The sequence below is a fragment of the Kazachstania africana genome, chromosome 9 (genome assembly GCF_000304475.1).
Source record: "Kazachstania africana CBS 2517 chromosome 9, complete genome".
In the NCBI taxonomy this organism is placed as follows: domain Eukaryota; kingdom Fungi; phylum Ascomycota; class Saccharomycetes; order Saccharomycetales; family Saccharomycetaceae; genus Kazachstania; species Kazachstania africana.
This window is the reverse complement of record NC_018948.1, coordinates 445,806-461,950: the sequence shown is the minus strand read 5'-3', so window position 1 is coordinate 461,950 and position 16,145 is coordinate 445,806. Positions and strand designations below refer to the sequence as shown.

Genomic DNA, 16,145 nt, shown 5'->3' with positions numbered 1-16,145 from the left:
GCGAAAAGCAGTTTTATTACCTACAAAGGCTGCTATCTTTGAAAGTAATCGGTACAGAATATTCTTTACAATTCATTTTAAATAAAACTCGATGGAGGGCTCGTAATGACGTAATAATTTCAAGATTAAGAGAAAAGACACCCTAACAAAAACGACATTAATGCCATTTATAAACTTTCTATAAAAATTCATTGCATGACAGTCAAGAATTTCATCTGATAACTTTGCTCATTGAACAAATTTACTACAATTTGCAGTTGCTGACGCATAACTTAATTGATAAACAGGCCGGGTAATCTACTTTTACAGAATAGCCGATTTTTCTTGTCATTTTTCAAAATTGTTTATTGCAGATAGCTTGAAATTGTTCGAATAAAGCAATAAGTACAGATAGACAGACGGGTCAAAAGACGCATAATGGATGGTCAATGGGAGTCAGTAGTGTCGTCATTACAGGATATATATAATGCAAATGAAGTGACTCAATTTGATGATGATGTGAATACGAAAAGAATCAACTTTGAAAATTTACCCAACGAACAGTTGAACAGCAATATTGAGAAATTTCAGGAACATATGGAAAATATTACGAGGGCTCACAAGCTATTGGATAGAGTTAGATCTAATTTACAAACAATACTGGATTATGAAAACGAACACCAACCTGAGGAAGGAACGGCTGAAGACGTGTCAATGCCTACGACAAGGAACAACACGCCAACATCTTTACATGCTGAGGCCAAACAGTATTGGGTAAGTCAATACAACCCTGTGGAGACAATCAAAGTCGGCTCCGAGGTGGCATATAGGCCCAAGAGAGGTGGTGATGGAGAGTGGTTTCAATGTGAAGTCATCAAGATCTCGAGCGATGGGACAAGACTTGAAGTACGGGATCCAGAACCTGACGAGTTAGGAAACACTGGCAAAGTGTTCAAATGCACTTGGAAAGATATTATCGCAATACCAAATGTGAATGTGAAATATACAAAGGGCAAGATTGTCAACTATCCTGCTGGATCAAAAGTGTTGGCGAGATATCCGGAAACCACCACCTTCTATCCGGCTGTTGTAATCGGAAGTAAAAGAGATGGAACCTGTAGACTGAGATTCGACGGTGAAGAAGAAGTCGACAAAGAAACTGAAGTAACCAGGAAATTGGTGTTGCCAATGCCAATGATCTCTGCATCGCCAATGAAGAAATAGTGTATAATTTATCATACTGAACGAACTGTGTTTTTCCGAAAGCCTTTTGATGTGGGAAAACTTTGAAGCAGAAAGAAAAAAAACACACTGTGAACTCTTGAAGAAACATTTTCCATTGGTAGAATCTACCAATTGACTACTGACATTGGAAATGGACGAACCATTGGGATACGTATGTTTTCTTCACATTTAATTATTCATTACTTCATTTATGACAGGTTACAGGTGGTGGGCTTTTTTTCAAGTTTCAATTGCACAATGAATTGAAAATTTTTTTTTGGGGGCATTGAATTAGATGTGCCACCTTTATGTAATGATTTAATGATAGTTTTTTTTTCTAACCTAGTACCTATTTTACTAATATTTATTGTACGTGCTCCATTCTTATTTGGGGTTATTTTCTTCCTTTTATATCAGAGAAATAGTAATCAGCGAAGCAGATCAAGATCACCTTCACGTCGTTATCCGGAATACAACGAGGATCGTTATCATGGACGTGACTACGAATCAAGCAGACGTTTCCATCCAAGAAGAGGCCGTGGTGGTGGCGGTTTCCGTGGGAGAGGTCGTGGAGGTTTTGGATATCGTGGAAGCTATGGTGGCGGCAGTGGTTTCCGTGGATCTAGAGCACCGAGATTCCAAAGAAGAGAGCCAAATTATGCTCTTGGTGAATCAGGAATTGCAGAGGATAAGAATTACGACAACAGCGTCTTCGTTGGCAATTTATCTTTTGATTGTACAGGTGATGACTTAAGAGATCTTTTTTCATCGATTGGTAGAGTAATTAGTGCAAATATCTATTATTCTCATGGTCGTTCAAAAGGTATGGGTACTGTAGAGTTCGAGGACACTGCCGACGTGGATGAAGCGATCAATCAACTTAATGATACCATGTTTATGGGTCGTAATATTTTTTTAAAACCTGATTCCCCTCCTCCAAATCAAAATAAATTCCCTAGAGCACAACCATTATCACATCAACAAGAATCACTTCCTCAAGGTTACGAAGTGTTCATCATAAATTTACCTTATTCCGCAACATGGCAAGATCTAAAAGATTTATTCAGAGAAAGTGGTGATGTATTAAGAGCCGACATTGAGCTAGATTATAATGGTTACTCAAGAGGTTTTGGAAATGTGTTTTACGCTACAAAAGAAGAAATGTACAGTGCCATTGATAGATTCAATGGATATGACTGGAATGGTAGAATTTTAGAGGTAAGGGAGGGAAAATTCAATCAAATAAATGAGACTTCAAATGAAAATGAATTTATTGACTATAATGAGGTTCCATCTGAAAAACCAAGTTCAACATTCACGGAGGGCGTTATCGGTGGAGGTGAGAAAACTAATTTAGTTTATATAAGTAATTTACCTTTTGCAACCTCAATTGATGATTTATATGATCTAGTTGAAAGTCTTGGTAACGTTGTGCATGCTGAATTGAAATTTGATGAAACTGGCTCACCAACTGGGGTTGCAATTGTGGAATATGAAGATATGGATTATGCTGAGACGGCAATGGAAAAGTTAAATGACTATAATTATGGGGGAAATGAACTATCTGTCTCATATGCTCAACGCAAATAGATGAACTACACCCCAAACGCTTTCCCACATACATCTACACACATATATATAGTTAATTGTATACAAAGTATGTTTTTTTTCATATATAAAGTTAGTTTAAATAAGAAAAAAATGATCTATTTTTGAAATGTCCATATTATGACAGAATATAAAAAAGTGCAGTTATAACTAATATCGACTATATTCTAACTCTTGAACTGCAACCTGGTAGGCTTATCATCATTGTAATTTTCTTCCTCAATTTCATCAAACTCGCTAGTTTGAACAAGGTTGGCCAGAAATGCATAAGATAAATCATGCTTCAATTCAGAGTCATCTAGCTTATTCGATGGAGGATCTGGCTTCGTGTTTTTTCTAGTTATTGCATGATCCTTAATATTTTCCCCAAGTGTTCTTACGTGAGTTCTGGTTATATCATCAAAGTCTAATTTGCTAGGCGATACCCAAATTGGATCTTCCGCATCGTTTGAATTGTCCATAAATCCTGCCTTTTGATTTATACCTATCCTAATGTCATTACTAGAGAACAAATCATTAGTTAGTGTGTATACTACGGGTCCTTCCTTCTCTGCTGGTAACTCTGGTATGTTATCTAAAATTTTCGTTGTTTCATAACTATTATGAGTAAGCGTAGCCTCTTGCAAACCAGAACTGTATTGATTAAATAATGAATTATCGAAAGTCATGGCAAATGAACTGAATTCTAAGTCTTCTAAAAAATTTTGCGATTCTTCAGTAGCCACATTTTGCGACTTGTCCCCCTCGGGATGTGTCTCTGAGGTTTCTCTTATCTTTGCAAGATCATTTTCAAGCCCAGTGGCCACATCTAATCCAATGCTAGTTTCATTTTCAGTTTCAACCTGGTCTGACGTTGATGCAGCCATATTCTCCTTGGGTGCATTGGTCGTAGGTGTGTAGTACTCTTCGTCATTAACGTCTTCTTGTGAAGCTAAATTTAATTCGAATAAACGGGTCGTCACTTCTCTATTCATCTCAGTAAGGAAAGAGAAATCTGGCACCATCTTTGTTGTGGTATCTACTGACAATTTCTGAGACGAGATGTCTCTTGCAATAGATAATTGAAGGTCTTCAGGATTTTCAAAGCTGGCTTTTGAAAAATCTGTCTCAGAGGTCGTACTTGCTAATTGTTTCTCTGAACTACCAATATTTGAGTACCTTGTGGGAGAAGTGTTGATGACTTTAAATTTGCGTTCGCTATCCAAGGCCCTATCTCTATTAGTATCATTTGCTGCGAGGGACGGGTTTTCCTCATGTTTTAGTGGACTCTTTCCAACTGCCTCTTCACTCACCTCTTCTACAGAAGGGACAGTAGTTTTTGAGTGGTCATCTCCAGTCTTGAGCGTACCATTCGTCGAATGCGAACTTTCTAACTCAGCCTTTTCATCTGGAATGACAATAGTTTCTACATTTTTAGGGATTGCTAAGTTGAAGGCTGCAGCATGTGCAAAGTTCCTGAAATTATTATTATTTTCTGGGGTATTTCCTGAGTTGGTTATATATTTTTGATTCAAAGAAACCTCACTGGAAAGACGTTTCCAGTTGTAGTGAGCGTCTGTTTCATCAAGCACAACTCTCATTCCCTCAAATAACTCTATCAAAGATGGTGATCTGGTAAACTCCATACGACTGATTGGAGCTAATTTTGGAATTGTGGGGAAAATGTTTAATTTTTTGGGCAAAACTCCTATATTTTCTTGTACAATAGGTGGATTGGCTATATCAACAAAAGGATCTTGCTTCCCAGCATGAAAAGTCCCATTCTTTTTTTCCTTAGTATTATCTTCGCCTGAATTTAATGTTACAGCATTATTTTTCTCTACGTTGTGCAATTGGTTTTGAGTACTAGATTTCTCCGTAGGTAGATTGTCATCAGATAACTCCTCAGAAGCTTGCTTAATTTCAATGTTATGCCCACATTCCTTTCCTGGAGGCACAAAGTCTTCAAAAAGATCAGAGTTATATAATTGACTTTGATTATGAGCTCTCTTACTGACATCTTTTTCTTTACCTGATTGTCCTGCCGAAAGTACTTCAACGTTTTCTTGTGAAGTGGATTGTGTAAGAGCGCTTATATCCCCAGCAATATCCTCATGTTCACTAACTTCATCAACTGGCTCATGAATTTTGGATTCTTTAGGAAGAAATAGTTTTTCAGCAATGTGAGGGGATGGAATTTGTGATAGCTGTGTATATTCATCTGGCGTATGGGGTTCAGCAATGTCCTCAGTTTTTTCTTTTGACAAATCACCTATTCTAGGCGTATATTGGAATCTAGCGCCAGATGCATCGTATGTTGTATCACGGACAACAGAACTGATTCTCAAATTTTCGGCGTCATCATTGCTTTTCACTCCAGGATTTTTCCCACTTGAATTCTTCGCATTCAAATTTTTCTCACTTCTAGTATTTGCCAATATATTTTTATTCGGACTAATAGGTAAGGGTGAGTTGTTTTTCTTATGAGGTAAGGAAGATTTCGAACTGTAACTTTTCGAATTAACAACGATCGGCCCACTAATATCTTTTTTGCTCCTGCGTTTTGATTTGAAAATGGATTTTAGTTTCTCAATTAAGCTTTTTTTCTTAACTTCTTGAGGCTTTAAGTTCATAACATTTTTACTCTCTGGTATCTTTGATATTCTTTTTTGTGTGGAGTTATCTGTTTTCTTTTTGATCTTTTTACTAGCTTTTGCATCAATATCTTTGGCTTTTGAATGCTTTTTTTCTGCGTCTGAGTTAACGAGGGTATTAGTTTTGGATGATTTATTACTGTCTTTAACTATAGCAGCAGCTTCACGTAAGGTGTGCTCTTTCTCGCCTACTTTTCCTATGCTGTTAGCTAAATAGGTAGTAACTGCAAAAAGCTCCTTAATTAATGAAGATTGGATTGATGAATAACACAGCGGATATTCGGTTGATAACTGCCCAATTATAGAATCAACAATATTATCAGGAAAAATCTCTAAAGTTTTCACAGTATCTTTATTACTCCTGGTTATCACACTCAGCCTAACTTTATTCGTATCGTCCGTGCCCACAAAACTGGCAAACACAGCAAAGTGTAGGTTGTAAAGGCTTAAGAATTGAGAGGCTGGCTTAATATTTAGAAATAAAGCAAATTTAGATTTTAGTTTTTCGTTATTGTATGCTTCTAATTCATGAGCTGTTGAGTACAGACTGATGTCATCCCTGCATGCTTTAAATAAATGAAAAGCTGTATCTTTTTCCAAAATCTTGGCTTTGGTCACTAGTGCTGCTACTTTTTTCGCATCAATAGGTTCTTTCATTGTGGCCAACTTGCATGAAATGGAAAAAGCATCTGGTCTTAAAGCGTCAAATCTAATTGTATCATTATCGAATATTGAAACCAAAACATCTCCAATGTAGCAATAATTTTGAACATTTAACTTCGGTATTTTAGATGGCAACGCAACCTCATTTATCAGAGAGTTCATTAAAATATCAGAAATCAAAGGTTTATTCGAACCATCATCTGTATAGTATAATTCATAATCAGTGATACTTAAAAATACAATGTAATCACTAAAGATAACCAAAAGGGCTCTTTTATTAGAAAATGTTTGGTCAATAATATCATACACACCAACCACACGCCTTTTAAGCCATTTGTATTGTAATTCTACAGGCCAACCTTTGGCTAGCTCTGTCAAAATCTTACCTGAGGGAGTGAACACTCTTGTACTGTAAGAACTGACAGGCTCATTCAATCTGCCAAAAGAGTCAATTACATCTATGATATTATCGTAATTTTTCTTGCCAATTATCTTATTTTCCTCGTTAGCCCATTCCTTGGAATGATAGAGCCTATCGATAATAAGTTTTAATTTGAGCAATTTTTCTTGTGGGCCTTTAATTATTGCTTCCAATTTCATCTCACTATATTCTTCACATTCTGGTATAGAATTCCTAAAATGCTTCAAAAATTGTTTGATATCTCTACTAAACAGTTTAGTAGCAGCTTCATGACGTGTGTAAGCTTTATAGAAGTAAGGGATTGTTATACTACACGCCTTCAAGACTTCTAGTGATCCATATGGCATGGAAGATTTCAGTGAGTCCAGGAAGATACAATTTATTCTTGTAACTTCATCAATTGTGGGGGGAAACATGCGATTTAACTTTACAGTGGATAATGCATCAATTTCACCATTCAGGACTTTAACCCTCAATGCTATGAGCACTTTTTGTAAAAATTCAACTAGTGTGAAAGTAAAATTTGATTGTAGTTGTAGAAGCTCATTACAAATTGCTTGAACGAGTTCGCTATCTGTTTCAGTTGGTTTGTCATCTTCTGGTGGTTTATAGCCATACTCGGTTTGTTCTGGTGAATACTCTGTCACAGGGTCGAATAATTGCTCTAATTGTTCACCTAAATGGAATACTAATCTGTTATTTGAGTCAATTGTTGATTCATTATTTTCGTAAATCACATCCATCAGCGTAGAATTAATGAGACGTCCTGTTAGAAGACCGGCTGATATCAATCTTTTACCAAATAATTCTGGACTTATTGATGTCACCAACTTACAGCCACTAGACAAATCACCAGCATGTACCGGATCATAATTGATTTTATCTTCTGTGAGGTACTTTAAGTGCTGCATCGAAATATTCGAGAATTTTTGCAGTAATGATACAGCAATGCATTTTTTTACATTCGAGTTCTTATCATTGTCATGTAAGTTCTCAATTGCTGGGTAGTAAGCAGATTTGCGGGAGAGATCAATGGAATTAATATGGGTGATACCAAATCTATCTAACGTCAGTGAACCGAACTTATCAGTCTTTGGATCCTTGTATATACATATGAAGAACGGTCCCCATATAACTCTGTCCACGTTATGATAGAGCACTGAGTTGATGAAAATGTCATCTAACCATTCTTTTTCAGATCTTTCATGAATCCAATCTAGAGTCTGTTGATGGGTATTTTTCGATGCCAACAGGTTATTAAACAAAGAAATCACCACTGACCGTTCTGTTAATTCTAATTCTTGTGAATATATAGAGGATAAGTCATTCATAGCCCCTGGGTATCGATTTAGTATACTTTCAAAAGTTCAGATGATGTTTGTTTATGTTTTCTCTAGTTACATTTTTTCTTTACGTGACGGCAAAAAAAAAGTCAAAATCTCGAAGATACTATGCTACAGCATTTAGATGTGAGGAAGAGCTGTTGATTTAAGCTAAAGTGTATTGCCCGGAAAGGATGTCGATTAACCTGCACTGCCAACTGGAATGTGATAAGGATTCTCAATATAAGCTGATTCAATTGACTCCGGAGCTTTTGAAAGTGCTGAAGCCCACAAAGGGTAATGAACAAAATTCCCTTTTGCAATTCAAAGCATTGGACGATAATAGCTCTAACGTCGTGTTATGCTCCCGTGATAAGACTTGGATAGTAAGACAAAAGAACCATTCCAATACTGCTTTGTTAATGAACGAATTTATACCGGGAAGGCCCATGAATATACCAAAAGAATCATTATTTGGGTTGACGGAGCCCACCAGCGACCTTTTGGGTTATTCTAGTACGAGTTTTGAGTACGAGACACGTAAAACGGAAGGCCAGTTGAATTTAGATTTAGTACCCCTCTATAACGGTGAAGTAAAATTCCCGCAGACTGGAAACAAGCCACAACTAAGGACTTTTGAAGAGTTGGTGGAACATTCACCAACCTCTGTTGTGGAGGCGAAAACTATATGGTACAATGTTGGGGGCTGTGAGATCAACGGGTATATCTGTCTGTTGTCGAATGAATTCATGTCGAGAGCTTTACATGTGATGTTAACGAGTGTTGTAGCAGAAAATTTGAATTTGAACGAATTAGCATTGGATGAAACATTCCGTGCTGTGACTAAGGATATGGGTCCAGACTTCAATCCATACACAATTGAGGTGGTCAAGACAGTCTTGAACAGGTTCATGAAAGCATTTACAGATGACAGATGGTCATTGGATATGCTAAAGATTGCCAAATGGTACGGAATAAATGCATTGAAGAACCATGCACACAAGACAAGTATGTCTACTGATGAATTCATGATCAAATGGAAATCCACATTCCCACCTTTTCTACCCTGCGATATCGATACTGACATGCTCCGAGGCCACTATTACAAGCCTGCAGAACATCATTTGCAATACATTGCCAAGAACACGCTACCGATAGACGTTAAAGAGAGATTCAATATTCTGTTCAGATTACAATCTACTTGGGATTTTGAGGATATAAAGCCTCTGGTGGAAGATCTAAACGTGCACGGACTGAAGATAGACAATTTTATAATGAAATATGCAAGAAGAAGAAGAGTTCCGGGCAAACAAAAAGTCATCGTGACAAGCAGATAGAATTATTCCCATCTCAAAGGGCAACATGAGCTAATAGCAGAAATGTGCCAAACAGCAGCACGAGCAGCCAAACAGCATGTGAGATCTCTCTGTGACTCGTTGCATTCAGTGCGATTTTCGCCGCACACCCAACTTTTTTTCATTCCACCGAAGTCGGATTAAAATATCGATGCATCTTTAGTAATTATATGAAATGGTATATAAATTTATTCATAATATTTGAGAGTATTCACTGATAGGTAAGACGAAATATAGTGAAGACAGCATCACATTCATCATGTTTGGACGTTCATTAGTAAGACTACCACGTGTAGTGCCAAGTAATGTTGGGTTACGTCCTTCTGTATGGTCATCAAAGATAAGATCAGGTAATCTATCAAGATGCTATTCTGCAGCGGCAGCAGAAGCCGTCAAACTAGACGAGGGAATAAGTATAGAGACACACACTGATATCCAGGCCGCAGCAAAGGAGCAGGCTAATGTGCGTTCTAACGATTCAGAGGCTATCAAGTCAGGTAATACTGCCCTTAATCATGCGTATCAGGAAAATACAGGGTTTGGTACAAGACCTATATATCTAGATATGCAGGCCACTACACCAACGGATCCTCGTGTTCTAGATACGATGTTGAAATATTATACGGGTCTCTATGGTAATCCACATTCTAATACACATGCCTATGGTTGGGAAACTAACAAATCTGTTGAAGAAGCAAGAGAGCATGTTGCAAAGGTCATTAATGCTAATGCAAAGGAAATAATATTCACATCAGGTGCTACTGAATCAAATAATATGGTTTTAAAGGGTGTTCCAAGGTTCTATAAGAAGACGAAGAAACATATTATAACGACTAGAACAGAACATAAGTGTGTATTGGAGGCCGCTAGAAGTATGATCAATGAAGGATTTGAAGTTACTTTCTTAGGTGTGGATTCTAATGGTCTGATCGATGTGAATGAATTGGAAAACGCTATTAGACCTGATACTTGTCTTGTTTCTGTCATGGCAGTTAATAATGAAATCGGTGTGATTCAACCAATAAAGCAAATCGGTGAAATTTGTAAGAAACATAAAGTTTATTTCCATACTGACTGCGCTCAGGCTTACGGTAAGATCCCAATTGATGTCAATGATATGAATATTGATTTAATGTCCATATCATCACATAAGATTTATGGACCAAAAGGTATTGGTGCTTTGTATGTTAGAAGAAGACCAAGAATTAGATTAGAACCATTACTATCTGGTGGTGGTCAAGAAAGAGGTTTAAGATCTGGTACGTTGGCTCCACCTTTAGTAACCGGTTTTGGTGAAGCTGCCAGATTAATGCTACAAGAATTTGATAACGATCAAAATTATATTTCTAGATTATCAAACAAATTAATTAGTGGCTTACTTTCCTTAGATCATGCCACATTGAACGGTTCACCAAATCATCATTATCCAGGTTGTATCAATGTTTCCTTCGCTTATGTGGAAGGTGAATCGCTATTAATGGCCTTAAGAGATATTGCACTATCGTCTGGTTCTGCATGTACATCGGCTTCATTAGAACCTTCCTATGTGCTACATGCATTGGGTAAAGATGATGCATTGGCTCACTCGTCTATCAGATTCGGCATTGGTAGATTTACTACCGAGGAAGAAGTTGACTACGTTATTAAGGCCATCCAGGAAAGAGTCAAATTCTTAAGAGAATTATCGCCTTTATGGGAAATGGTTCAAGAAGGTATTGATCTAGATTCGATCGAATGGTCTGGTCATTGAAAATATATTTTTTTATAGTAAAAACCCAAAACAAAGAAAATTCGAATAGAAATTGTGTATATATTTGCATAAAATGTTTTATTTATTTAGTTAATTAATTACAAGAAAAAAATTCATCTCTTTTAAGTATTTCACATTGAACGTTGACCATATGTATATACCTAGTTTGCCAAGATTTCCTTAACGAACTTGGCTACAGCGTTACCGACCTCTGTGGTTGTATTTTTCCCGCCAAGGTCACCTGTCTTGATACCTGCATCGATGGTTCTCTTCACAGCTTCTTCGATGGCATTACCTTCTTTTGTTAAATTCAATGACAGTTTACACATCATGGCGGCAGATAAAATGGTAGCGATTGGGTTTGCATGATCGGCTGGTAAATCTGGAGCAGAACCGTGACATGGTTCATATAGACCAAGAGCATCATTCTTATCAGGTAATGATGCAAGAGATGCACTTGGTAATAATCCAAGAGAACCTGGAATGACAGATGCTTCATCTGAGATGATATCACCGAACATGTTAGTTGTGATGACAACACCGTTTAATTTAGTTGGATTTTGTACCAAAGTCATTGCGGCAGAATCGATTAAGTGATGATTAATAGTTAAAGTTGGGAATTCATTCTTAATAGTTTCTTCGACAGTTTTTCTCCATAATCTTGAAGTGGCAAGAACGTTTGCCTTATCCAGTGACCAAACTGGTAGAGGTGGATTATGTTGTAATGCCAAGAATGCAGCCATTCTTGTAATTCTTTGAATCTCAGGAACAGAATAAGATTCTTTATCCCATGCAACACCGTCATCACCAGCTTCTTGTCTTTCACCAAAATAGATACCACCAACCAATTCTCTAACGATGACGAAGTCTGTACCTTGTACAATTTCTCTCTTTAATGGTGATAAATCTAGTAAGGTCTCTGAAACAAATTGACAAGGTCTTAAATTTGCATAGACACCCAATTCTTTACGAATTTTTAATAGACCTTGTTCTGGTCTAACGAGTCCATGACCCCACTTGGGTCCACCGACAGCACCTAATAAGATAGCGTCGGAGTTCTTGGCAACCTGTAAAGCTTCATCCGTTAAAGGTTCACCTGTGGCGTCAATAGCGGCACCACCAATCAATTGGTAATTGTATTTGAAACTAACGTTTGGAGAAACTTCTGCAATGGCATCGAGAACTTTAACAGTTTCTCTTACAATTTCTGTCCCAATGTGATCACCTGGGAAGACAGTTATATTCTTGACAGAGGACATTTGTGAGTATTTTATACGTGTTGATGTATTTCATATATCAGGAAGAAATGTCGATTTTGGGAAGACACTTGAGCTGTTTATATACCTTATACATTCTAGTGGTCGTGCATGAAGTTTTAACTTGTCGGTTGACTCTTTTACTGCTTGATGGGCTTATTCGCACAACCCGGTAACGGCTTCCGCTTACGCTGTTTGAAGAAATGATGACAGTAAAATGTTGTTATATTATTAGTATACAGAGATGAAATATAGTATATATATATATATATATGGGAACTGATTTTAATTTAATCTTGCAATTAAGTTGTCGATATCGACTTGAATAACTGGGGCGATTGAAGAATTTGAAACCAATTTTTTCAATTTGGAGTCATTTTCTCTTGCTTGTAGTCTTTTCAATTTATTTAAAGCGTTGAAACCTGACACTTCATTGTTTAACTTGAAAGGTAATAGGAAATGAGTGACGGTTTGGAATGATTCACCCATGGATTTAATTTCATGGATCATATCTTCGATACAAATGATGCCGGATTCACCTAATTTTTCTTCTACTATGTTATTATCGTTTAATATAATTTCAGAACCGTTATAGACTATTTTACTTCTCTTTTGAATGAGAGAACGAATTGTGGATAAAGAAGGTTGACCGATGACAACGTAAGGAGAGATGAGCTTCAATAGCGGGTACACTGATTTAGTTAATTTGATGAAGACACCTGTGTTGATTTCATCTAATCTTAAAGTAGTTAAAATTTTGTTAACTTTGTGTGGTAAGTTGACTAAATTCGGACCTTTAATTCTGATAACAAATAATAAAGTCGATTTACCATCGTACTCAATTTTTTCGGTGACCAAAGCATCTTCTTCTTCTTCTTCTTCTTCTTCTTCTTCTTCATCATCATTATCATTTTCGACACTGTTTTCACTAACTTTTAAGATGTAATCTTTTTCAGATGGAAGATGATCAATTTCATTCTTTGATTTTTTCAGTTCTAATTTGGAAACTCTCTTGATTCTTTCCTTTTCTCTGGTGGTAGCCAACGTTTTAGAAACGATATTTTCGATTCTAACGAATCTTTTCTTATTCTTGGTCTGATTCTTTCTGTTTGTATCTTGTCTTTGCTTAGATAGTTGCTGTTTCTCGATCCTTATCCTGTCAGCGTTTCTTCTCTTACGCAACAAAACCTCTGGGTTTGAGTTCAATACCTCTTTGGAATCCATACCGATATGATACAACACTTGGATATTATACACTGTTCTTCTAACTGGTAGACACAGTCACACTCACAGTCACACTCACACTCGCTTTCTACCAACTCTTCTTCACCATTTAAATTTTCATGCGATGAGCTGTGAAAAATTTTTCCAGCCAGAAAGAGAAACTTCAATTGACTGGGGATCACCCGGAAACAAATTCCACCGCAATTCAAACACCCCGACACCCCAAACACCGCATATGGCATGGCAACAACACCCGCCATTCTGCTGTCTCTTCCCTGTCACATGACCCTCTTCCGTCTCACTCTCTTGCACCTACCAGAAACAGAGAGAGCCATTCTTCTTCATGTTTGAACGTGACAACAGCATTCCATGGACATGCACAACTGCATATAACCACACGCTGTATACTCACGCTGTACATAACCACTTCTCTTAACGGATAACCCATTCCCCTAGCAACTGAAAAGTTTTCAGGTTTTTCTTCACTGTTTGTGAAACGGTCTCGTTGCTATTCACAACAAAAATTTTCCATTTTCGTCTTCCAACCGTTGTGATTCAGATATTTTGAACCTAACTCATAATTATAAAACAACGTATTTATCCATCCACAACTATAACCCTCTGCAAGAATGGTCAATAGACAGATCGTGTCCATGTCTAGCACCACATCTTCTTCCGATCAGAAGAAACCAACTTCCACGTCTCCAGGGGCTGCTTCTGTCGAGTTCAATAGGAATTCGACATCTCCAGTAGCTTTATCTCATATAGACACTGGTAACAATGCTAAGATAAATAGTGCCACTCCAACGTACCAGAGATCCGCTTCCTCCATCTACAATCTTATTCATTCAACTTCAAAGGATTATACGCATACGAATAAACCAATCCTTCCAAGTTTGTCATCCAATTTCAATAATAATAATAATAATAATAATTTGAATAGATCACATTCTTCTATTTTACCTTACACTAATAATAACATTACGCATCATACTACTTTCCCCATTATTAGTAACGCACAAAGGAGTATACCCAAGTTAGAAGAAACTGATAGTCCTCCTAAGGAAAATATTATTCCTTCAACTGCAAGAAGAAATACTCAGGAACAATTAGCTAAACAAATTGCAGAAAAACATGTAGATAAACCTATTGCAGATTATGCAAAGATCGTCAAAGACGCAGAATTGAAAGTAATGAATATCGATCCAAATTCAAATCCAAAATCAACGTTACAATCTGCTGAACAAGATAGGGAAAAACAGAGACAAATTTACGCTCTTATTTGGCTCATGAAAAATTGTCAATCGAAACATGACAGTTACGTACCAAGAGGTAGAATTTTCGCTCAATACGCTGCATCTTGTGCTCAAAATAGTTTAAAACCATTATCTCAAGCATCATTGGGTAAATTGATAAGAACAGTTTTCCCAGATTTAACTACAAGAAGATTAGGTATGAGGGGTCAATCGAAATATCATTATTGTGGCTTACGACTAATGGACGATACTAGTGATAATGTTGGTATAAATCCAATCAACGATTCAAAACTAAATGATAAAAAAATTAACACCAAAAATTTTGATGATCAAACTTATGAACAGGAACCTGTAATGAAAAAAATAAAATTAGAAGATGCAATGGATGATAAATTACAAAAAATTCAAAAAACTGATGATTTAACAAAAGAATTACCTTTCTTGGAAAATTTGTTCAATGAAATTTTTAATAATAAACAAACTTTAAACGATGATTATCAATTGGATTTACCCAGAATTGACATCGAAAAATTACCAAGTTCAATAGATAAAGATATAATCTCATCATTGGAATCGTTATATTTCATTCATTGTAATACAATATTCCAAAATGTCAAATTTTTCAAATTTGATTACCTATCAACGAACAATTTATTCCTTTTCCATCCAAATGGCTTAATTTCACCACAAATGTACAATCTGTTTATTTCTGAAGAATTGTACGATTGGATACATAAATGTGACCTCATCACTCATATTTCAATCATTAAATTTTTATCAAATTTCATTATAAACTTCAATAGAGAAAACGAACTCATCATTTCTAAATTAGAAAGCTTCATTCATGCTTACCAAGATCAAATATTAAAATCAACAATAGACTTACCGGTACCCATTTTAACTTCAAAATTACAAATTTCCAAAAATTTTACTACGATAATAAAAAAACTTTTAAAACTATTAAAATTTATAGTTAGATTCATAAGTAGTTTTGAATCATTTAAAGATGGTATGAAAAAAGATTGGGAACAAATTGTAAATTTAGATGATATCTTAGAAATGGTAACGACAGAAAAAAATTCAGAAGTATTAATGAAAATCAAAGAATTTGTAAAACAAAATACTCTAACTTTACTCAATAATGACAGTTTTTCCTTAGTTGACATAATAATCAATACTTTAAATTTCATTTCAAATTCAAGGAATTTTATGGCACAGACAATGATTGACTCCTATGTTAGATTCACAAATACTCTTATAGGTGACATATCGCTGAAAAATTCTGAAAATTTACTGCCTTGGTTATTTTTCAACAACGTTACTGTACAATTAATCAATTATTCCTTTGAAATCACAAAATTCGTGAATGAAATCGAATAGATTTGCATGTTAAATGTATATCGTTTTGTCAGATTAGATATATGTAAGCATATATATTATGGATTCTTTTTAAT

The 16,145-nt window shown here is 36.1% G+C and overlaps 8 protein-coding genes across 8 annotated transcripts; 5 read left to right on the top strand and 3 right to left on the bottom strand.

Moving 5' to 3' along the window:
• Positions 1-417: 417 nt before the first annotated feature.
• Positions 418-1,203, top strand: SGF29 (Sgf29p; the record flags this gene model as incomplete). Its single annotated transcript, XM_003959090.1, has 1 exon — positions 418-1,203. The coding sequence occupies one exon, from the start codon at positions 418-420 to the stop codon at positions 1,201-1,203; it is 786 nt and encodes a 261-aa protein (XP_003959139.1).
• A 321-nt stretch (positions 1,204-1,524) lies between these two features.
• Positions 1,525-2,793, top strand: GBP2 (single-stranded telomeric DNA-binding/mRNA-binding protein; the record flags this gene model as incomplete). The annotated part of the gene is made up of 1 exon (XM_003959089.1): positions 1,525-2,793. The coding sequence occupies one exon, from the start codon at positions 1,525-1,527 to the stop codon at positions 2,791-2,793; it is 1,269 nt and encodes a 422-aa protein (XP_003959138.1).
• Positions 2,794-2,978: 185 nt separating this feature from the next.
• Positions 2,979-7,859, bottom strand: BUD3 (Bud3p; the record flags this gene model as incomplete). Its single annotated transcript, XM_003959088.1, has 1 exon — positions 2,979-7,859. The coding sequence occupies one exon, from the start codon at positions 7,857-7,859 to the stop codon at positions 2,979-2,981; it is 4,881 nt and encodes a 1,626-aa protein (XP_003959137.1).
• A 185-nt stretch (positions 7,860-8,044) lies between these two features.
• On the top strand, positions 8,045-9,187 carry DCC1 (Dcc1p; the record flags this gene model as incomplete). Its single annotated transcript, XM_003959087.1, has 1 exon — positions 8,045-9,187. The coding sequence occupies one exon, from the start codon at positions 8,045-8,047 to the stop codon at positions 9,185-9,187; it is 1,143 nt and encodes a 380-aa protein (XP_003959136.1).
• A 277-nt stretch (positions 9,188-9,464) lies between these two features.
• On the top strand, positions 9,465-10,955 carry NFS1 (cysteine desulfurase; the record flags this gene model as incomplete). The annotated part of the gene is made up of 1 exon (XM_003959086.1): positions 9,465-10,955. One exon carries the CDS (start codon positions 9,465-9,467, stop codon positions 10,953-10,955), a length of 1,491 nt encoding a protein of 496 aa, XP_003959135.1.
• Positions 10,956-11,116: 161 nt separating this feature from the next.
• Positions 11,117-12,214, bottom strand: LEU2 (3-isopropylmalate dehydrogenase; the record flags this gene model as incomplete). The annotated part of the gene is made up of 1 exon (XM_003959085.1): positions 11,117-12,214. One exon carries the CDS (start codon positions 12,212-12,214, stop codon positions 11,117-11,119), a length of 1,098 nt encoding a protein of 365 aa, XP_003959134.1.
• A 282-nt stretch (positions 12,215-12,496) lies between these two features.
• RLP7 (Rlp7p) lies at positions 12,497-13,435 on the bottom strand (the record flags this gene model as incomplete). The annotated part of the gene is made up of 1 exon (XM_003959084.1): positions 12,497-13,435. One exon carries the CDS (start codon positions 13,433-13,435, stop codon positions 12,497-12,499), a length of 939 nt encoding a protein of 312 aa, XP_003959133.1.
• A 629-nt stretch (positions 13,436-14,064) lies between these two features.
• On the top strand, positions 14,065-16,071 carry RFX1 (Rfx1p; the record flags this gene model as incomplete). Its single annotated transcript, XM_003959083.1, has 1 exon — positions 14,065-16,071. The coding sequence occupies one exon, from the start codon at positions 14,065-14,067 to the stop codon at positions 16,069-16,071; it is 2,007 nt and encodes a 668-aa protein (XP_003959132.1).
• Between the last annotated feature and the right edge of the window lie 74 nt (positions 16,072-16,145).